This window comes from Lissotriton helveticus, chromosome 2_1, assembly GCF_964261635.1.
Source record: "Lissotriton helveticus chromosome 2_1, aLisHel1.1, whole genome shotgun sequence".
In the NCBI taxonomy this organism is placed as follows: Eukaryota; Metazoa; Chordata; class Amphibia; order Caudata; family Salamandridae; genus Lissotriton; species Lissotriton helveticus.
Genome location: NC_136059.1, coordinates 1,683,641,754 through 1,683,665,288, shown reverse-complemented (window position 1 = coordinate 1,683,665,288; position 23,535 = coordinate 1,683,641,754). Strand labels below are relative to the sequence as shown.

The 23,535-nt window shown below is 43.7% G+C and overlaps 1 protein-coding gene across 2 annotated transcripts in view; it reads right to left on the bottom strand.

Annotated features, from left to right (window-relative positions):
• PALM2AKAP2 (PALM2 and AKAP2 fusion) overlaps positions 1-23,535 on the bottom strand; it is a 980,740-nt gene that overhangs the window by 391,622 nt on the left and 565,583 nt on the right. For both annotated transcript variants that reach the window (XM_078676629.1, XM_078676630.1), the window contains exons 4-5: positions 6,768-6,882; positions 2,119-2,140 (exon numbers count right to left, since the gene is read on the bottom strand). In XM_078676629.1, coding sequence (XP_078532755.1) covers positions 2,119-2,140; positions 6,768-6,882 — 137 coding nt within the window. The remainder of the gene's footprint in view (positions 1-2,118; positions 2,141-6,767; positions 6,883-23,535) is intronic.

The following is a 23,535-nucleotide window of genomic DNA, read 5'->3' as shown; positions in this document are numbered from 1 at the left end:
CAGTGAACAAAGAAACATTGGAATGTTGAAGCTCCAGGCTTATACCAGCCATTATAAGCCCGGAGCACTCCATTGTTTTCAGTGGAGCTACCAACATTCCAATGTTCTAATAATTAATAAATACCCGTTCCAGTAGAACAGTTCATTAAGTTATAACTATGTTTCTGTTTTTATACAATACAAATCATCTTACTGTGTCTTGGATTAGTATGAGCTTACTGATTGTTTATTCAGAAACGGAGTTCAACAGTATTGCGAGTTTATGTGAAGGTTGCTTCTGAGGGAGATGCGTGAAAGCACTGGAGACCTAGCTGAAGGGTGGAGGGCGTGACAGGCTGCGCCAACAAGACATTTTAGATTCCTTTTCATTGTCACTGGAAAGTATAATGCAGGGTTTAATTGCCTTTAGGCCTGATTCGAGTTCGGCAGGTGAGTTACTCCCTCACAAACATGACAGATATCCCATTCGCAGTAATTCAAGTGCCATTGGATATATTTCACTTCTAACTCTTAGAATTATATTTTCAAGGGGCTATCTCCACCAGAACGTCACTTTTAGCGATGTTCTGGTGGCGATATCCCTTCCTCCTTATTTGTAAAGGGGCCTTGTAAATAAGACCCCTTTTCACATGTCACTTAGCTTGAAAGGGGGGTGCAATGGGTGTTGAAGTGGGTGTTCTTCAGCAACACCCATTGCTGTCCCATATTTACAAGGCTGGGACAGCACCAAAAACTAATACCTGGTCTTAGACTGGCAATACGAGGAGAAATTATTAATGTATCTTTGTTTTTTGCTTTTTCCATATGAAAGAGCAAACCGCCTTTCAAAATTGTTTATGGTCAGGATGGTGTTTCTTCCTGCACAAAAACAATCGCCCCTGCAGTGCAGGCACCCTTGCAACATGGCGCAAGGGTGCCTACGCTGCACTGGCAGATTTATTAGCACCAGCGCTAGGAGAATCAAAGGGGTGCACAATATTTTTGTAAATACGGCGCATCCCTGCATTTTAAAAATGTTGAAGCGGCGTTACCAATTTTGGTGTAACACCACGGTCTGACATTTTGTTGTGAATGTCCCCCTTAGTCTTAATCCTATGGTGAGATGTCCTTGTTTTCCTTTCTTTGGCACTAAAAAAAACATGCATCTGCTAAATTATGTGGGAAATACCATGGCCTGAGGCAAGTACCATTTAGCACCCTTGATACGGGTACAAACTGTGCTATTTGTTGATGGACTCTGGTACCCAATGATCGGGATGCCCTTGGTGACTTTCTAGTTCTGTTCTTGTATCCACGGCTCTTCCTCTCAGTTTTGTTAATCATTACATTTCTTGTTGTGGTTTCTTTGTCTCTTTAAGCAACTGTATTTCATGTAGATGGTTTTAGTGTTTGGTATGCTGTGCATCACATGAGTGAAGTGGTGTAGGATTGAATGCTAATACTGAGCATAATTAGGCTGACTACTTGGCCCTAAGGCCAGCTGACCTGGAGTGGTGTCTTCTCGAAATGAAGAAAGGGTGGCAGAGTGACGGATTCATGACAGGCTGAAGATCTCCGGAAATTGGTGGCAATCCACCTCGCCCCCAACTCATTTTGTAATGCATTGGATCACGCATTGAATGAATTGACGACTCTTTGTTGCCCAATGACTAGAGTTGAATTATGTCTATTCTGTGAAGAAGATGGAGGGGGCACAAACCTTGGGTAAAATCAAACTTTGTTTTCAGAACAGGATGAACATGTTCCAGACCAAGAAGAACAATAGTGAATAAGCTGGAAGCGGGGAATACTCGGAATAACTGGGAATAAGTGGGGGAATACTATTGATTGAGGACCATGAAAGGGCATAACATTCCAAGATAAAACGTATTTGTGCAGAAAAGACTTTCCACAAAAAAGGCAACATCTCCTATCCCATTGGCAAGTAATTTTAGAGCTCTCTTGTAGTCAGGGTGTATGTGTTTTGGATTGAAGAATTTGTGCGGCACCTTCAAAAAATGCCCCCCACTTCCCAACACGATACAGAGGAGTAAGACTCACTCAAGGAAGAACATAGTAGTGTCTACAGAGATTGCAGCAGAGTGTATTATACCCATGCAAGACATAATGGCCACTCACCTCCATCTTGATTTGAGAAACTCTGTAATAAGAAAAATAGAAGAGACCATTACTCTTTCATAGGATATTGAAAATACAATAAGACTTCTATAACAATTGCATGTCACATAATAGATCTAAATCTTCTGCCTCTAAGGTACATTTGCTTGAGAACAATATACATATTGGTATGTGGTGGCGTGAGAGCCTGCCCAGAGGCGTTTAAACTAATTTTCTATTGTTTTGACTTCAAGGAAGAATAACAGAGTGGATAGATACATCGGTGAGGTTTATGTTATAAGCCTTACCTGTTGACGTTGTTAAGTCTGGTTTTTATTTTGTTTAATCTATGTTTATCCACAATACAAAAGGTGCCCTCTGACCAAGTCAGAAACGTACACTAATCCCAGGTCTTGATGCATTATAAACACAGGTAATGATCTGGGTGCATTCAATACACTGCAGAGAAGAATGTATTCATCTATTTGAATATATACTAGGTTTATATATGTATATATGTGTGTAAACCACTGTTGCATGAATTTTTCTTTGGAGACTTTAAACATAGGGTATGACATTAACATGCGGAAACCAATTAATTGCGCCATTTTCTTGCGCCATATGAGTCTGACTAAACTAAAGAAGTTGCAAACAACTTATATAAATCCAGTACGTTCCTGTTACCTCCATATCCAGCTGTTGCTACTACATGATCATGCACACACTTCAATAGATTTATTGTTTTAGTATCCACAAACGTTTGATTCAAGATCAACCATAATTTTTCAATATTTAAATAGTCAAATGCAGATTTTAAGTCCACAGATGACAAGCAGACTTTTTATTTATTGGAAGACACATACATTGACTTAAGAAGTTAGAGGTGATGACTCTAAGCCTATATTGTGCACCCACCATAGTTACTGTGTCACTGGTCCATTTTGTAATAATACTTGATTACTGATTGGTTCCTTAAGAATGGTATCTAAACCAAGTGAAGATAACTAATAATTGCATTGATCAAAAGTATAGCTCACAAATTAGGCATACATGCCACCATGTTAAGTAACCCTGTTAACTCCTGGGTGGCAATTCAAGTGGCCAGCGTTGATGGCCTTTCTAATCTCATCAATTGTTAGGTGCGGAAAGTCAAACACCATCCCACCCAAAGATAAGGTACTTCAAGGGGCTCCATCAAGTGGCTGAAAAGCGTTCCACCCACCCTTCTAGTGAGGATATTTATTTATTTATTTTAAAGGTTTTATATAGCGCTGCCTAGACCCGGAGGGATTAGAGCACTTTACATGAGTATCAGATCATAGTTGCAGGTTATCTCGTTACAAAGGTTACATAGTTATAAGAGCATGGCAACATAGTTACATGTAAGGTTGAGATAAACAATAAGCACATATACGTAAGGTAAAAAGCAGGCAAGTGGAGAGAATCAGGGGAGAGGGGTAGGAGCAGGGGAAGTAGACAGTGAATGAAGGAGGGAAAGAGGAGGAAAGGGTGAGAGACACAGCAAGGAAAGAGGGGTGGCGAAGGGGACACAAACCGGTAGACGAGTCAAAGCAACGTCCAAAGTCCAGTAAGCTGTGATCCCAGGGGAAGTGGTATCATTTCCCCATCTCTGTTGCGAGAGGCTCCCTTAATGTCCCAAAATATGCTCGTTCCCTACCTGATTAACCAGGAGCTATTTGCAGCCCCACCCTCTGTCTTCAGGTCATCTCTGATTTCATCTATGCAGGCCTACATTTTTCCATGAATGAGCTTTTTTTTACTCAAAGCTCGAAGCTGCAACCTGAACATTATCAAAGACTGTGGGCCAGCAGCACCGAAAATACTCATCGATCATTACGATACATGTACTCCAACACATAGGGTTTGAGGAATGTGTGTGCTTTCGCAGTGGTAAGCCAGGAAAGCTGCACAAGTTGCATCTTTACAGGTATACTCCTGGGAAGTCAATGTGCCAATTTCCCAAGTTGGTATTTCTCAAGTTGGTATTTCCCAAATGTGGATTGTACACACAATAGGAATCCTTTGTTGGAATTAAAACTGTTCACACGATGGGAAAGGGTCCACAAAGAGTTTGTGAATGCCAACATTGTGGGAATGCTCAATGTTTCAAGACAAACCATGCCCTGAGGCAGCGACACTTCACCCCTTGTGTGGACTACACTACCTTTCAGGGCTCAGTACATTTTAATAGCTGTGTTAGGGATTTAGGGTATATATTTCACATACAAATTAACTCAGTACATCATTTGCTACTCTAGCCCTATTGTATCAATGATCACCCAGACAAAAACCATAGATATTAAAACTGACATCCCCAGAATTTCTTTTATGGACTACACTGAGTTATTAAAAGAGGTTCACAAAGGTATATCTCCATACCTAGACCCCGTACATAAATTCAGCGTTCCGTCCCTCATCTCCTTGTGTTTGCTTTGTTCGCCCTAAGTTGGCAGGGTATGCCAAATATGGATCCCTTGCTCACTTTGCCACTGGATTCAAACTAGCCTGGCTGATGAAGGGTGTTACCCCGAAACCGGTCCCAGTATGCTTGCTTACGGCTCAGGGAAGACTTGGCTCTACAGTTCGGACTGGATTGTTCCCATGAGGAACAGAGTCAAGACTGATTTGCATATGGCCAGGTCTGGACCGGGGTGGTGAAGTGAGCTAAAGAATGATGATGGATTCAACCAAGATCTCTGACTGGGGGCGAGTGTCTGGAAAGTTTCAGCGCTCCGTCTATCATCTCCTCGCATTTGCATTAAAACTGACATCCCCAGAATTTCTTTTAGGGGTCTACACTGAGTTATTAAAAGAGGTTTACAAAGGTATATCTCCATGCCTAGACCCTGTACATAAATGCTGACATGGCAACAGTTCTTCGACTGGGTTGCCTCTGGCATAATTGCTTGATTTGGCAAGTCTTCTACAGGTTTAAGCTAACCTTGCTATGGCATTCGGAAATGATCTGACCTTGCTGGAGTAGGTACATTCCCAAGACCTTAACATTTGCAAGACAATCTTCCTGATCCACTGCCGTCATTTACAGTGATTACATTTACCAATGACAACAATGTCACATTAGGAACATACACTGTTTACATAGGTGTTGTTTTAAAAAATAAGTTCCACCTTATTAAAACTTATTCATATTGAATTTTGTAGTAGAAAACATTGGGATTATTTGTAAAAAGGTTATAAAAGTTATTTATGCCTTTTAGACAAAAAAATCCAAACTTATATAGTCACAGAAAGTACATGTGAGTGTTCAACATAGTATCCGAACATCATGGAATTTTATCAAATGGTGATGTCTCTGCTTTCTCTACAGCGCCATTTCACCATAAAAATAGCTTGGAGCTGGTAGAATTCCAGGCCTTGCCAATAGCTACTTCTGTATATGGTGGAATGAGTTACCATGCTCTAAGTCATATATAGAATATCCTGTTATGTTTTTTTTCATTGCAGGTTTTATAATATGATGTAATTGGGGAAAGAATGTGGCCTAACGGTCAGAGTAGTCGACCTCGAAGCTGGGGAACCGGGTTTGAGCCTCAGCAGGGACGCTCAACATCCTGTGATTTTGGCAAATCACGTAATCTCCCCGGGCCTAACAAAATGAATGTGTCAGTCTGTAACGCAACTGGTGCTTCGGTCGAGTTTGCGCTATATTAAACTACCTCATCCAAAAAAAAAAAACATGCTCATGGAACCCTCAAGTGAAATTGTTTTTAAGAAAGTTGACGCTCTCACCAGGAATCAAATAAACTACCACACAGTGAAATAAAGTAAATATTGTTTCATTGAGAGATACTGGCTGTTTGCACACCCAGAGCCAGTTTCCGTCCAGTACATGCAGTTCTAGCAAGTTCCTGAAGTAAGCGGGGTAAAGTTCACTCATGTTTCTGCCTCTAGAGCAGAGATCACAGTAGCTTACACCTGCCTTGTGTGATCTTTCTCAATGGCTTTAAACTACATCAGTCATAAGGTGAAAGCTCGCTTTTGCTAGCACAGGCTCAGCTCAGTATTGACACTGCACTTTTTCCCCACCAACTGAGCTAAGATTTAAGGGAAGATATAGCAGGAAACAAATTATGGCTTTTTTATAACAATGTATTTCTCAAGCTCAACGTTGGGTTGCAAAGTTGATGAACGTAAGCAGGTGGGTTCTACGGGGTATAATCAATATTATGGACTTTGCAAATCTCAGGCTAGTAAGAGAGTAAAGAGATGATATGAATGGACAAAGTGGAGCTTCCTCCTACCGGGACAAACATGGTGATCAGACATGCTGCTTTTAACAAATGCCTTATGATGAGGCAAAACCAGGATTGCTCTATCTCGAGATGTAAATCCTTCCTCCGTCAGTTCAACGCTTTGAATCCCACGAACACAGAGAGTGCCGCGTGGAGTCTACTGGCTAAATTGTCAACTTTGGAATAAGATTGTCTACCTGTATGCTAATCAAAGTTTCCCACTTCACATGAATCACCTTAAAAAGTTTAAAAAAGTAAACAAATGAATCCTTTGTAAAAAATAAATGGATGCTAAAAATGAATTCTCTAAGATAGCAAATCATGAATTAAAAAAGAAGTTCAATTCATGACACAAAACAATAAATGGCTATAGTAAAAGCTTTCCACTCTTTTTACCTTTTGCAGGTCTTCAAAAGATGTTTCCGTCTCCCTCAACTTCTCTCGGATAATTTTCTCCTTGGCAGAGATCTGAGATTCCTCGCTCTCCAGCCTCTTGATATCCTCCCCCAGCCTAGAAGTCAGAAAAGTCGATTAGGCGGATTCTGTGCTTTGTTCAATAAAATATACTTTCAGAGCAAAGAGTATGTGATATTTCGTATGATACAATAACGTATGGTGGTCTGACCGATACTGAATCGACTCCATACCATAAGATATTGTGTTGCACTCATGGTATTTGGTGTTGATAGCGGGATAACAACAAAAACAATAATAATAATATCTGTCAAAAGCACCAAGAGTTGGTCAGTTACAAAAGGGGGTAAGTGAAGTATTAGATGGGGTAGTTTATAATGGATGCTGCAGCTCGCCTTATGACTCCATTCAATTGAACTTATTATATTAACCTTGGAAGAATTAAAGGCTCAGTCGGCCCAGCCGCGTTTCAATCCTGTGGCCTTTTATTTTCTTATTGGGTCATTATCATAGCCTATATGAGCAAGATATCAAATCATGAGCACATTTGTGGGACAGGATGAAGCTGTCCATGAAGCCAAGTGCATATAATTATCACCTTCTTATTCATGATTTCAAATCATTTAACTTTACATTAAATCTCTTATAGAAAAATAAAGAAGCAACATGTGGGCTGAGACAATCTTTAAATATGTTTAATCGTTAACTGTATAATTAATTACATAATTTGGCATCATGGGAGCATGCACTAAGCAAGTACTGTAATGTCTTTCTCAGTGAGTCTTATACTTAACAGGGAATGAAGCCAAAATCCTGACAGTCCCCTGCGCACACACGGTCATGGATATAATTTGTCATGTTGTATTAACTTTCAACTTTTAACCGTCCGGACCTGCTCCAGCACGGTCGCTCCCCCCACGCTCCCCGATCCCAGCTCTTGCTCGTGATTTGGCTGATCTGTGGTATCGTTTGCTGGATTGTGATATCGCTTATTCAATTATCTCATTGTATTTGCCTGGCATCGCATTTGTGTGCATTTGTGCTCATTAATTTTTAACACTGTATCTGCCCTGCATCGTAGCGCGATTATAGTAGACAGCACCTAACCTTGATTTGAACGCTCGCTCTGCTGTACTTTGCAGCGCGACACTTGCTGAGGCTTTTTCACTTGCTGGGACTTTGACTGTGCCCCCGGTGCCGTGGTGCATCTGCTGCCCCTGCCTTGCTTTCCCTTTGACCCTCCATTTTGTTTTGGTGTTCCCTGGCCCGCCCCTCCTCCCCGCTACCGCCTCCCAGCTGCTGCCCCTCCCACGCTCCGCCCCCTCCACTATCCATTTCAGGCAGATGACCCAACGCGCAGCGTCCACGCGCTACGGGCCGAAGGTGCGCCAAAGGTAAGCCCGTCTACGCCCGTCCGCGCCAAGTCCGCGCCCAGCGCCAGACCCCCTGGTCCCTGCCCCACCCGCATTTCTTACGACGCCTCCACCCTCTTAGCCCTAAACGCCGGCCGCCTCCCCAACTGCGCCCAAGCCACACCTGGACACACCCATGGACCCTTCACATGCTATTCCTGCAAGTTTGACAGCACCAAGACCAACTCCTCATCCACTAACACCAAACAGAGATCGAACACCAACCACCTAAAATGCATCCTGCTGAACACCCGCTCAGTCCACAGCCACGCCATCGACCTCTGGAATCTACTAGACACCATCTCCCCGGACGTCGCCTTCCTAACAGAAACATGGATGAACGCCTCTTCAGCCCCAGACATCACCATTGCTATCCCGGACGGCTACAAGATCATCCGAAAAGACCGCACCAAACAAACAGGAGGAGGCATCGCCATCGACCATAAGAACACCATCCGCGTCTCAACCAGCTCAGACGTCAACCTCGCTAGCGCCGAACACCTCCACTTCCAGATCCACACCGACCCCAACACCACACTCAGAGGCACCCTCCTCTACAGGCCACCAGGACCCCGTGCACAATTCAGTGAAGACATCACTGATTTTATCACCCCACACGCCCTCCCCTCCGAAGGACTACATTTTATTGGGAGACCTCAACTTTCACCTGGAAAAGAGCAACGACAACACCACCACCACCCTTCTGGACAATCTCGCCAACCTCGGACTCAAACAACTTGTTAATACCCTCACACACTACGCAGGACACACGCTCGACCCTATCTTCACCTCCAGCAAACATATCTCCTTCAGTCACACCACAGCTCTCCCTTGGACGGACCACAGCTGCGTTCACTTTGTCTACAAAAAGACCACAACCCACAACCATCCGCAACCTACTCTGCGAAGATACTGGAACAAAATCACCATCGACCAGATCTCCTCATCGCTTCTTCAAAACCCCCCTGCCCACTCATCGAACCCCAACCAAGCCGCCATCAACCTCACTCAATGGCTAACCAACAGCGCCGATAACCTAGCACCTCTGAAAAAAGCTCAAATCAAACTAGGCAGCAAAAACGCCCCCTGGTTCAACGATGACCTTAAGAAATCCAAGAAACTCTGTCGCTCCCTTGAGAAGGCCTGGAAAAAAAACCCTAACACCAGCACCAGGGACGCCTTCAAAAACGCCACCCGCATTCACCACCAACTGATCCGGATAGCCAAGAAAGCCGCATTCATAGATCGACTAGACAACAACGCCCATAACAGCAAAGAATTATTCAACATCATCAAAGAGTTTACCAACCCCTCTGCCAACTCCAACGACATCACTCCCTCTCAAACCCTTTGTGACTCCCTAGCTTCATTCTTCCACGACAAAATCACAGACATCCACAACAGCTTCAACAACCAACCCGGAGACCAACCCACCCAACCTTCTGCCGTACCTTTACCCCCCTTGAACATCCTTAATGACTGGAACCCAATCTCCACTGAGGACACCATCCGCCTGATGAACTCCATCCACTCAGGATCCCCCACAGACCCATGCCCTCACCACATCTTCAACAAAGCAGACTCCATCATAGCTCCACACCTACGAGACGTCATCAACTGCTCCCTCAACACCGCCACCTTCCCGGAAAGCTGGAAACACGCCGAACTCAGCGCCCTTCTGAAAAAACCCACAGCAGACCCCACCAAACTCAAAAACTACCGCCCCATCTCGCTCCTACCATTCCCGGCCAAAGTCATTGAGAAAGCCATCAACAACCAGCTCGCCGCCTTCCTCGAAGCCAACAAATCCCTCGACTCCTCACAGTCCGGCTTCCGAGCCAAACACAGTACTGAGACCGCACTCATCGCAGCAACAGACGACATTCGAACTCTACTAGACACTGGAGACACAGTCGCCCTCATCCTCCTCGACCTCTCCGCAGCCTTCGATACAGTATGTCATAGCACCCTGCTACAACGCCTCAAAAACATCGGAATCCAAGGAAAAGCACTGGAATGGATCACCTCGTTCCTGTCCGGAAGAACTCAGAGAGTCCGCCTCCCACCATTCAAATCAAAGGCCACCGAAGTCGTCTGCGGCGTGCCACAAGGATCCTCTCTTAGCCCCACCCTCTTCAACGTATACATGAGCCCCCTCGCGTCCATCGCACGCCAACACAACCTCAACATCATCTCCTACGCTGATGACACTCAACTGATCCTCTCACTCACCAAAGACCCTAACACCGCCAAAACCAACCTACATGAAGGAATGAAAGAAGTAGCCGAGTGGATGAAGCACAGCCGTCTGAAACTGAATTCAGACAAAACAGAAGTCCTTATCTTAGGTACCTCCCCCTCCGCCTGGGACGACTCTTGGTGGCCAGAGGCCCTTGGAAAAGCACCCATCCCGACGGACCACGCACGTAACCTGGGCGTCATCCTGGACTCCGCACTCTCGATGACCAGACAAGTCAACGCAGTTTCATCATCCTGCTTCAACATTCTTCGCATGCTCAAAAAAACATTTCACTGGATCCCCACCGAAACTAGAAAAACTGTCACCCACGCACTGGTTACAAGCCGCCTGGATTACGGAAACACCCTATACGCCGGTACCACCGCGAAACTTCAGAAAAAACTCCAACGCATCCAGAACGCATCAGCCAGACTCATACTAGACATCCCGCGCAAAGACCACATCTCTGGTCACCTGAAAAACCTCCACTAGCTCCCCGTCAATAAGAGAATCACTTTCCGCCTCCTCACCCACGCACACAAAGCGTTTTACGAACTTGGACCCGAATGCCTCAAAACACGACTTTCCTTCTACACCCCCTCCCGCCAGCTTCGCTCTTCCAACCAAGCCCTTGCTGCTGTTCCTCGCATTAACAAAACCACCATGGGAGGAAGATCCTTCTCCTACCTGGCGGCTAAAACCTGGAACTCACTTCCCACTCACCTTCGCCTCACCCAAAACCACCTAGCATTCAGAAAACAACTTAAAACCTGTATATTCGACAAGTAATCTCCCCTCCCCTCCTCAAGCGCCTTGAGACCCTCTGGGTATGTAGCGCGCTATATAAATTAATTGACTTGACTTGACTTGACTTAACTTGTATCTATAAATAGTTTAATTCTGAAACCAATATTGAGATCATTGCTGTTTTCATTAAGTTCTTCTATGAGGCCTGTTCCACAAATATTAAAATATTGGTTTGTGGAATGTCAACCTGAAAGAAAAATACCAAACGCAGAAAAATGTCAAAAATTCTCCAGATTCTGATACCTGTCACAGGAATGCTTACAACCATTTTCAAATATGTTTATAACAAATTACCTTCTGTAGGTCCAGCAACTGGAATAACGTGTTTCTGTGCCCACAATGCGTTCTGCATAATTATGTATGTAACACACTTGCAACATAATCCTCTGACTGCTAAATAATTTGGAGGTTCAACAAAAACAATGTTGTATCTAGGTTAATGGATGAAAAGTTGCTCTAAGAAAGCACCACACATGGTGCTGATGAGCAATATCAGAAATGTTAATAGGTCACCTTTTAGTTGATTATTGTTGTAGTCATGTGTTAAACTGCTAACACTGAGGTGACAGTTTTGGAGGACTGTATTATTGTGTGTTAAAACCACAATATAGTGAAATAATACAGTCATAGAAAGCCCCATAATTTACCTTTTCTTTCTGCAAGTCAACACTGTTGCACCGTTTGATCCTCCATTGCCACATAATTCCAAAAGCACTATGTGCAGGAATCATTTTCAATGTGACCTTTAGCATCTCTTCGGCTTCATACTATGTCATTTGTAGGCATAATGAAGCTGCCACACAACCTGCTCTGCATTTACGTGAAAGAGTTGAAGATTGAAGAGTATCAAAAACATATGGAATATGACATATTACTGGTTGACTTAATTTTTTTTATCAGATTTTGGGTTGAAGTCTCTGAACTTATGGACTTTGTTTTGATCATTACTTTTGTTACACAAACTTTTTCTGTCTTTACTTCACATAGTTAAAGTTAGAGAATCTGAGGGTGTTAATGTGGCACAACGTTTGTGGTCATTAAAATGCTCTTTATTACGTAGAAGCTAATGGGGAAGGTAATCTTAAGTGCATGGAACTTTTTCTCTTATCTGATATATGTAAGAATGGATTTTAGAATTATTAACACTTTCAACTTTTGAAAAGGTCATATCATAAGTTGGAATATTAAGAAAAATGTGACATTGTAAGTTCAAAATTAAATGAGTTATGTGTGAATATGGTTTATTTAGCATTCCCTGTTTCTTCTTTAAGAAATGCTTTATTTAATTTAATTTGAATTATAAGAATATTACAGATTAACAATCACTATGTAGACTAAGGAAATCTTATTTGTATTTTACTATGATTTTAACAAACAATCTTGAATCAAAGTATACTTTTAATGAAGTGATTAAAACAAAAAGCATAAAAGGTAATGTGCCCACTTTGTTAATTTCTGTGAAGGACCTCAGATTTTGAATATATCCCTGAGACCATGACAAGGCGGCGAAAAAGAGTACAAAATGCAGAATATCGTAATGGATTTCTAGGTTATCCGGTACATCATATAGGGGGGAATTAAAGAGGAGATCGGCTCATGTAGACATGAAGCCAGGCTTTTTCCAAGAGCTATCAGTTCAGGGGCTTCTTAGACACACATACAGGTAGCATGAGGACTCCCGGTGTTACTCTCTACACGTTCTGCTTCCTTAGGTGTGCCTATAAAGGTATTTTCATTGCATTGGGAACCTTGGCAGTGGAGGCACTTCTGCAAATGTCTTCTTTAACTAAGCTGAACCTATATTTTTGGAAGATTGGTAGCGGAATCAAAATATGGATTTTTTACAGCAGGTTTAAGAAGGTGTCTCCTGCTTGCAGCAGTGATTCAGTGGGAGATTGGGGAACGTTCAGGAGCAATTCTTGTTGGAACATAAGTTTGTGTTCAGCATGCAGCAAAAATCTAAATTTTTGGACTGACCAAAATGTGTTAAACTCTATGTTTGCAGCTGAGCGGCATCTCACCAATGGATCCATTCAAAATTTGCACTTTTACAATAATTCATAAATCAGATTACATTTGAGAATTTTAACTGGTTAACTAGTTGAAATATAATAAGCAGATTTTCCAGTGTTAAATTAACTATTTTGATCCTCTGGTGCAGATTTTTTTAATGTAAATAAAGTTGCTGTATTTTATATGTTTTTTGAAAACAAAATGAAACATTTTAATAGAATAAATAAATAATACAGATTTTCAGTGGCTGTGCAGAATAGTCTTGTGAATTTGTTGCCACTTCCAGATTGTTTTCCTGATTCACAGATCAATCAATGGCACATCACTAGTTTCTGCCATAAAATGGGGAGTCGACTTTTGTCTTATAGGTTTCAGACTTTCACCATTTGAGGCTGCAGGAACCCCAGTGTCCTTCAAATCTAATTCAAGCACCACTAAGGCGTTCAAAGCTGCCAAGGGTCCAAGAGACGTTCTTTGTTATAGTTAAGACCAAATTGAAAGGAAATGCATTTTCTACTCACATGATTTTCAGTGTTAGTACATTTCACACTTTCACATATGTAGCATTGACTTTGTAAAAAAGCATTTTCAATGCAATAGGTCTGACATTACTGATAGTTTGAGGTATTGGCGTTGCAAATAATAATGCAATGCCAATAGCTCATACTTTCAGTAATGTGAGACCTAGTGCATTGCAAATGATTGTGCAGTGAGCCAGAAACCAGCATTGTACGTCTCAGTGAGGTACCGCTAGCTGCTCCTGGAGGTCCCTTGTGAGCAAGGCACCAGCACTGCATGTCTTGGTGCAGTACTGCAAGCTGCTCCTAGAGGGCCCTAGTGAGCAAGGCACCAGCACTGCATGTCTAGGTGCAGCACCGCAAACGGCTCCTAGAGGTCCCTAGAGAGCAAAGCACCAGCCCTGCATGTCTAGGTGCAGCACTGCAAACGGCTCCTTGAGGACCCTAGCGAGCAAGGCACCAGCACTGCATGTCTCTGTGCAGAACCGCAAGCTGCTCCTAAAGATCCCTAGTGAGCACAGAACCAGCACTGCATGTCTAGGTGCAGTACCGCAAGCTGCTCCTAGAGGTCCCTAGTGAGCACGGCACCAGCACTGCATGTCTACAAAGTTGGAGTTATTGGCATTACAAATGGCAATGTTTTTTACCTAGCCAAGTTGCAGGGTGCAGTACCATATGTGGCCAAAAGGGGGCCTCTTTTGGTCTCTTATGGTACTGCACCCTACAGAAGATAAGGAAAATCCACCCGAATGCATGCAAGACAGTATTACGAGCACATTCAAATAGCTATGTCCATATATACAATTAGTAGCTTTGAAATGTGACAAAAAAATTATTACATTAATTTTGAATTAGATTCTGCTCTTTGTGGAGCTGATGAAGGGAAATGTATAGATGGTCTCATATAAATGTGAGATGTTCTAATGAGAGAAGTAACCACTGCTAGCCTAGCTTAGTACCAAGTGTGTGTCCGGCCCGAAGCCATTTAAGAAAAGAGTGCCTTGAAGCTGTAATTAAAACCAAGGGAGCAACAACACATGTAACAGGGGGTGTCCTTATGGGAGGTTACAAGAGATAATTGGGTACTAAGGAGGGACTACTAAGCCTGTTGACCAATGAAAAGCCACCATTTACAAAGGACAGGGACAGGAGCCAAATAAAAAGATGGGCGGAAAGTGGGCAGTGCTTTATGCCCATATCCTGAATACAGCATGTCTCAAAGAGACAGCACAAGTGCTGCCTAGGCGAGACCTAAAAGTGCTGCCCCTTGAAGACTAGAACATGTTTTGGGCTCTTATCTATTAACACAGCAGACACCAAAACATTCATACGCCTCTCAACATAGCGTTGCCAATAGAAGGTAATGAATGAACCAAGCCATTTGATTAGTCATGTACTACTATTTGACTGGGCCGACATATACACCTAGACTATGTATCATGCGTGTGTCATGCTTGTGATATGTTTATGATAGTTAGTGTGCATCAGGGTATGCAACAACTATTCTGTATTTAAAAAAGAGGTCAAAAATATGAAGGACGATATTTAAATATGGCTAATATTTTGGCAGTCGATGTTTCTATATCTTGGCCTAATTTCCAAAGAGTTTGTTGTGACGTGCTCTTGACCTACTCCTGAATGCAAGGAGTAACCCAGTTGTACGTCTGATTTATTAAATAATTTATTTATTTTATTTGAATAGTTTTATAAAGCGCGAACAAGACCCATACAGGTATCAGACCGCTCTACAGAATTGAAGAAAGCAAGGGTACAAACACAATGTGACAGTAGGTGAAGTTACAACAAAGGGGAAATCAAATCAGTTAAGAGTTGGGGTATCAGCGGTGCCCTAGAACACAAAGAGCAAAAGAGCATAAAATAAAACGCACCAGAGAAGTGCCAGAAGAATCAGGGAGTTTAACAAAAACAAGAGTGAGATCACAAGTTAAGGCAGTTAAAGAGCCCTAGAGCAGAATACGGTAAAAGCATACAATAAAAAGCACCAGTGTAGGGCGTGGCTTGGACGGCGGTGCGAATGGCCGCCTAACCTCGAGCTCCGCAATTCAGGAGAGCGACTACTTCGGTTCCCAGCTGACTCACCGTCCGTTTCAGCAGGAGAAACGACGGATCCGATGCCCCATGCCTCGCAGAGCCCTCCGGTGCCCTGAGCGCCGACCTTGATCTTCCTCACGAAGACTTTTGCAGCTTTTTGGAGCGCCCACGCGCCCGACATCGGTGCCTCTCAAAATGGCGGCGCCCCGTCGCATCGGTGATGCCTGACCACCACCTCGGGCTCCATTACCCAACCACAACAGCTCGAACCCTAACACACCGGGGATGCTAACACCAAGGATGGAATCCCTCACACACCGGTAAGAGGCACATCAGCGCATCCCTAGCATCTTAATGCTGTTCCCTGCCCGTCTTGCCTGACCCTAAGATGGCGGCCATCCTCAAAAAACGATCCGATTCTGCTTTCACCCTTAAAAGCCACTAAAAATCTATTTAAGGAAGCGGTTCTCCTCTGATATCAAAGAGAAGACCTTCTGCCTGCCTTTGATGAGACTTGATGAGACTTCCTTCGATCTTTGAGATCCACGAACTTTAAACATACTGATAGTGTCCCTATTTCCATCTGCAGCACTGCAACACTGCAACACAGAGCCAACCACAGGGCCAACCAGTTTATAAGCCACCCAGTTTACCTGCAACACTGTTAAGCTGACAAACCTGACAAACCCTAGACCAGAGACAACTCGCCTACAATCACAGAGCCAACCGGCTGGCCAGCACTAAGGAAATCACCTGCTTATCCGTGCCCACCTGCCTTCCTGGTTCTGAACAGGATCTCCTTGTGGGTCACTGCGGATCTCCCTGCGATATCATCTGTCTAACACACCCCCTGGTATTAACCGCCAATACTTGCCACGCAACTGCAACCAGTTCCTACCTCTCTGATTAAGCCCGGCGACCCCCAGACGGGGTAACTGAAGGTTCTCCTCAGCCCTCACTTTCAAGATGGCGGGTAGAGACGATAAGAACAATCCAAAAAAGGTGAAACCTGAACCACAGCTTTCCGATTCCCCCATTAAAAACAGAGCTGACATGGCGGCCACAATGGAAATGATACTGAAAAAACTGGGGGACCTTACCGAAATCTCCAAATCTACCAAAGCGAACACAGACTCTATGCAGCTAGAGTTAACAGCTATTAGAGCTGATATGAATGACCTAAAATCAGGCCTGGGAACAGCGGAGCAACGCATCAGCGATGTAGAGGATCTCTCAGGCCAGTCGGCCACTAGAATACAACGCCTTGTTTCCACCACTGATTTCCTCAGGCGCCAAAATGCTGAGTTGGAAGACCGAAACAGGCGGGGGAACGTCAGAATTTTCGGAATACCGGAAAATGCGGAGAAAGATGCGGATTCCTGTGTGGCTTTCTTGGAAGCATGGATCCCCATGATCACCAAAATTGTATTCCCACACGGTCTGGAGCTAGACCGGGCGCACAGAATCCCCACATTCACTACCAACCGCGAGAGAGGTCCCAGACCAATGATCTGCAAGCCACTCAGATATCAGCATGTCGAAATGATTCTACAATATGCAAGAAAGAACCACTCCATCATGTGGGAAGGCCACAAGATCGTCTTTACGCAAGACTATTCCAAAGACACTGTGGAGGTTCGCAAGGGGTTCCTCGAGCTCCGCACCGTACTCAGATCCAAAAACATCACTTGCTCCTTTGCAGGTCCCGCCAAATTCAAAGTCATCTTAAACGGCCTCCCGAAGTTCTTCACTGACCCGAGGGATTTGAAAGACTACCTGAAAAATGGCCCACCTCAAGAAATGGACCAGTCAAATGCCCCATCCAATAAAAGGAAAACCACGTGACTATACTATACTATCGAGGAGCAGGTTACGCGTCACTTTGGCCTCTCCAGGCCGCACCACTGTGCATTTAATGCTAAGTCGTTTTTGCTTTCCTCTGGTCTCTATTGTTGCTAGCCGACCATTCACGTTACCAAGTATATGTCATATTATACGTTAGCGTTCCACCTTTGTCATACACATGATTAGTACTGTCAATGTTGATTTCTGTTCTCCGAAGAAGAACAAAGTAGTGATAGCTATAGTCAGCTTTTCTTACAGTTTTTCTAATAAGCAACGCAACTACTCGTACCTGGTTTCATCTCACTATCATACGTCTTTATGCTTAATACCAGTATAACGGTTTCAATAGTTTAACGATTTTGATAGTTTAGCACAATGTTCAGCTGGATTGTTTACTATGTCTATAGGCGCAACACTACTAGTTGCTCATGGCCTAGTATTACATTGGTATTGTTACATACCGAAGGAAATTGTATCCGCGGTCACATGTAAGCTCGACATTTTAACAACATGTTCGTTCTAACATGGGAACACCGAGCGAAGTTTGTTAATGATTAATAACTCCTGATTTGCCTAGCTGGGTACTGCCGTCGTACTCCTTACGTACGTATTTGGGGGGGGAGGCGGGGAGGATGGGAAGGGAGGTTTTGCATGGGTAGTGGGAAAAAGAGAGAGCATTCGACAATTATTGTATGTCAGTACTTTAGAGCGTTATACATCACCTTATGTTATTTTTGGCCCCCTTTTTTGTCCGTTTCCTACAGTTACAACTCGCGCATGCCAGATTTATCTCTGGCCAGTTCAACAATTCTGTCCCCTTGTGGTCGCAATAACACCCTGACTCTCATAATGATAACTGTTTCACTACATTGCCTCCCGCCAGATTTAAATTTAACGATAATCTTGTCTGTCAATGTCTAACACTAAATCCATACCAGATGACCTCAAGATTGTGTCGCTAAATGTTAAGGGACTTAACCACCCTGTAAAAAGAAGGAAAGTGATTGATTACATCACCAAAACTAAAGGGGATATTATCCTCCTGCAGGAATCTAAACTATCGGAAGAGGACACACGATTCCTAAACGTTCACTGGGCCTCCCATATACTGGCGTCCCCGGCACCACACAAGAAGGGGGGTCTAATCACACTGATATCAAAGAAGGCGAACATAACACTGGTATCACACACTCACGACACGGAAGGGAGGGTTTTGATGGTCCACCTACGCAGGGAAGAGGACCCCATACATGTAGTGAATATATACGGCCCCAACGCAGACGACCCCGAATTCTGGGACTCAGTGTCTCGCTCGATGGAACATATCCCTTTGGATGACCTTTTGATTGTGGGTGGCGACTTCAATCTCCCCCTAGACCCCTTATTAGACAGGCAATCCAAAAGCTCATTTCACCCTTCACGTTCGCACGAGGCCCTTCTGCGTCTTTGCGAACGTTACTGCCTTAGAGACTCGTGGCGTCTCCAAAACCCTGAGGGAAGAGATTACACCTTTTATTCCATCCCTCACAACTCTTACTCACGTATTGACTTTATCCTAATATCCTCCACCATTGCACACCTAATAGAGGAAACTGACATTGCCCCTAAACTAATTTCCGACCACGCCTGTATTCACACCAAACTTGCAGGCTCCCGCTCGACCAGACCGCCCAGAAGATGGAGATTCAATGATGACACTCTAACCAACCCTAAAGACAAACTTATGATTACTAACGCCATTGAAGAGTACTTACTATTGAATAATATCCCTGACACGGACCCAAATACCCTCTGGGACGCACTCAAACCCACGATCCGTGGGGTCATTATCAACATAAGAGCCAAAGCCAACAAAGCGATAAACAAAGAATTGGAGCTACTAGAGAGGGAGATCAGATCATTAGAAGCCTTACACAAAACCAACCCCCAAGACCCAAATCCCCTTGACCAACTTATAAAAAAGAAATACGAGTATAACTCCATCACAAGTAAAAGAGCAGGGGTGTGGATCAACCGCTTCAAAGCCTTAAAACTATGTGAGGGTAACAAAGCCGGGAAGCTACTAGCCTCCTATCTTAAACATAAACAGAAGCTAGCGACCATTTCCTCAATAAAGGACCCCGCAAATAACACACACACTAATCAAACCAAGATTCTGGAAACCTTTAAATCATTTTACGAGGAACTGTATAGGAACAATAAATCTCTGGACCTAAAAGCTTGCTCGGAATACCTGGAGTCCCTCGACCTCCCCAAACTTCCGGAGACTGACAAAACACATCTAGGGTCCCCCATCACTGCTACAGAAATATCGTCGGCCATCAAATCACTCAAAAACAATAAAGCCCCAGGTCCTGACGGATTCTCAGCATCCTTCTATAAAGCCTTTGACAGTCAACTTTCACCAATACTCCAAACTGTGTTCAACTCTTTTGCCTCTAGCGGGAGTATCTCTCCCTCGATGAGCGAAGCGACAATAGTTGTTATACCCAAAGAAGGGAAGGACCCCCTCCAGACCAAAAACTACCGCCCCATCTCGCTAATTAATATTGACTGCAAAATCTATGCCAAGATCTTAGCTACTAGATTGAACTCCGTGCTGCCCAGATTGATAAGTCCGTCACAAGTGGGTTTTTTGAAAAACAGGATGTCGAATGATAACACCAGACTCCTTTGTCATGTACTTGAAAAAGCGAAATCTTGCGAAACACCGATGATAGCAATAACCCTTGATGCTGAGAAAGCATTTGACAAAGTCTCATGGCCCTTTCTTCAACAATGTATGGGCTCATTCAATCTGGGTAACTCATTCATTAAAATGGTGATGGCCTTATACTCCTCCCCCTCTGCCCGTATAGCAATTAATGGGACGCTTTCCAGCCCGTTCCGCCTGTTCCAGGGCACCAGACAGGGTTGTCCACTTTCACCGGCTCTATTCCTACTGGCACTTGAACCCCTTCTAACCGACATAAAAAACAACGAGGACATCACAGGTGTAGCCTTCGGAAAGACCCGGATAAAACTAGCGGCATATGCCGACGACATCTTAATCACCACTGAAAACCCAACTGTATCAATCAAGGGCCTTATATCCTCAATCAGCAAATACTCTGCGTTGTCCGGCTATAAATTAAACAGGGACAAATCCGAAGTCAAACCACTTAATGTACACACCACCAAAGACGTCCTTGGTGATTCGGGACTAGCCTGGCAACCAGATGTTATAAAGTACTTAGGCATAGAATTCACTGACAACATTTTAAGCACACTCAAACACAATGAATCGACCACACTAGCGAAAATCAAAAAAACCCTAGATGGCTGGTCACCGCGGTTCATCACATGGTGGGGTCGACTAGAATCTATAAAAATGATGATTTCTCCTCTGGTCAATTATCTAAGTTCCATGCTTCCCCTTACACTTTCTAACGACTTTCACTCTAAACTAGATAAGTTGTTCTCCTCCTTCCTCTGGCAGGGGAAAAAAGCCAGAATTAGCATGAAAAAACTACGTCTTGATAAAACCTTGGGGGGTGTCAACCTGGCTGACTTTCGACTTTACCAGACAGCCTTCTTGGCAAAGCAAGGTGCGATTTGGCTGACGCCGCAAACAGATTACACGCCGGTGTGGCTGCATGTAGAAAAATCTCTATTAGAGGATCTTGACCCCTCTGCCCTTCTCACCATCAAATTACGCCCCAACATCGACTCGGGGATCATATTTAAGAACACAAAAAACTCCCTCCTCCAGATAAGCAAGTCCCTACCCCACCAATTTCGTAACTCAAAATGGGAATCTCTTTGGCAGAACAGCACGCTGACATACAAGGGTAAACCTCTGTACAACCCTTCCTGGATCAGGAAAGGAATTCATTTCCCTCACCAGCTTTATGAGGGTTCAGCTCCACTTACTTTCAAAGATTTACAGGACAAATTCCAGCTCGAGGACATCGACTTTTACTATTTCCTACACGTTAAGGTCGCTCTCACAAGAGCAAACTTGAGCAACACCTCCCCCTCACTTCCTGACCTTCTAACCGCCCTTAATAAACTTGGACACCAGGTATCCAGAATGTACAAAATGATAAGACCACAGAACTCTAACCTGGTCTCTGCAATACAATCTTACTGGGAATCGTATTCTTCTACTCCCACCTCGGAAAGCGAATGGGCCAAAATTTGGGAGTCAACCACAAGACACAAAATTAGTCCGACTCTGTCCCAAACTAAATTCTGGCTCCTACACAAAGCCTTTTGGACTCCTAGAAGGCTTTTCCTTCACAACATCAAGGATACTGACTCCTGCTGGAACTGCTCGGAACCAGGAGGAGACCTTGAACACCTAATATTTAAATGCCCCCGTGTTACCACCTACTGGGACAGAATATTTAAATTCATTAACGAATCCCTACACATTTCTCTCCCGAGAGAATTTGCCTCTAGAGTTATGGGTTCCTCCAAAGCTGTCACTCTAGATGAAAATGACAAAGCCCTACTTGATCTCCTACTGACAGCGGCGGTTAAAATCATAACAACCAATTGGAAAAACACAGCCAAAGCCTCCTTCTCCCATTGGCTCAACTGGGTTTCTAATCTCAGGGGTGCCGATAACACCACCCTTGCATCCAGCCCCTGGCACCCACAACATAGGAAACTATGGTCCTCACTTGACTCTCATTTCGATCTCTTCAAGCCCCCGTGAAATGCCTAATCTCTGCCTACCCAATCAACGGCTCAAAGTGGTTAAGGTGGGACGCAACACACCCTACTGTACCGTATTTCTGATATAATATATAATAATATTTCTGTATAATTGCTTGCTGCATTAAGCCTCTAGTGTTGTACTGATAGGATGTTTTACTTTCTTGTTTTTTCTTTTCTTTCTCCCCTCCCCTCTTATGTTATCCTCCACTTGTTCGATTACATTTGTAATTATACCACGAATTTCTATCTGCTCTTGTATGTACTGTTCATATCATGCCAATCTCTCTCAATAAAATCTTTGTGAACAAAAAAAAAAAGCACCAGTGTAGTACAACAATAATTAGGGTATTAATCAAAAAAATAGCATGATCACAGGATGATGCTGTTCACGATTGTTCAGGAGTAGTCGTTTGATCAGTTTTTTAACGGATGTAGGGGAAGGATTGGATTGGATCTAATCTCGGAGGGCAGGGAGTTCCAGATTCTCGGAGCAAGACCAGTGAAAGCACGGTTGTAAGATATTTTCTTTTTGAATCTTGGAGGTTTCAAGAGAAGGGTGAATGTACTTTTAAGGTTCTGGCTGGAGCCCGATAGTTCAAGCTTATTTGCCAGGTAGTACGGGGTGTTGCAGTGCATGGCTTTATGAGTCAGGCAAGCTATCTTGAGACGGATTCTAGCTTCAACAGATAGCCAATTTATTTGCAGAAGAACAGGGGAAATGTGGTCATACTTTCTCAAGCTATTATGAGTCTAGTCAAAGCATTCAGGATAGCTCTGAGTGGGGCAAAGCTAGCTTTAGGAAGTCCAGCAAGGGTCACCAGCCCATATTCCAATGTAGAGATAACCAGAGAGTGAACTGCTGGTCTGAAGTTTTAACAAGTCGATCACTTCTGAGAATGGAGTAGTCGGGGGGGATTAAGATGTCAAGAACTGAGGAGGAGGTATCATTGAGCCAGGTTTCAGTGATGATTAGAAGGTCCAGGTCTTGCGCAATGATGAGATCTGAAATATCAGCTGCATGTTTCACAGCTGATCTACAATTGAGTAGCATCGATTTGACATGCAGATTGGAAGTGACCACTTCTTGATGAGAGGTGGTTATGTGAAGTAGGTTTTATTTGTTCACTGCTCTGTGCTTGAGTCTTGGTTCCCTGTCAGAA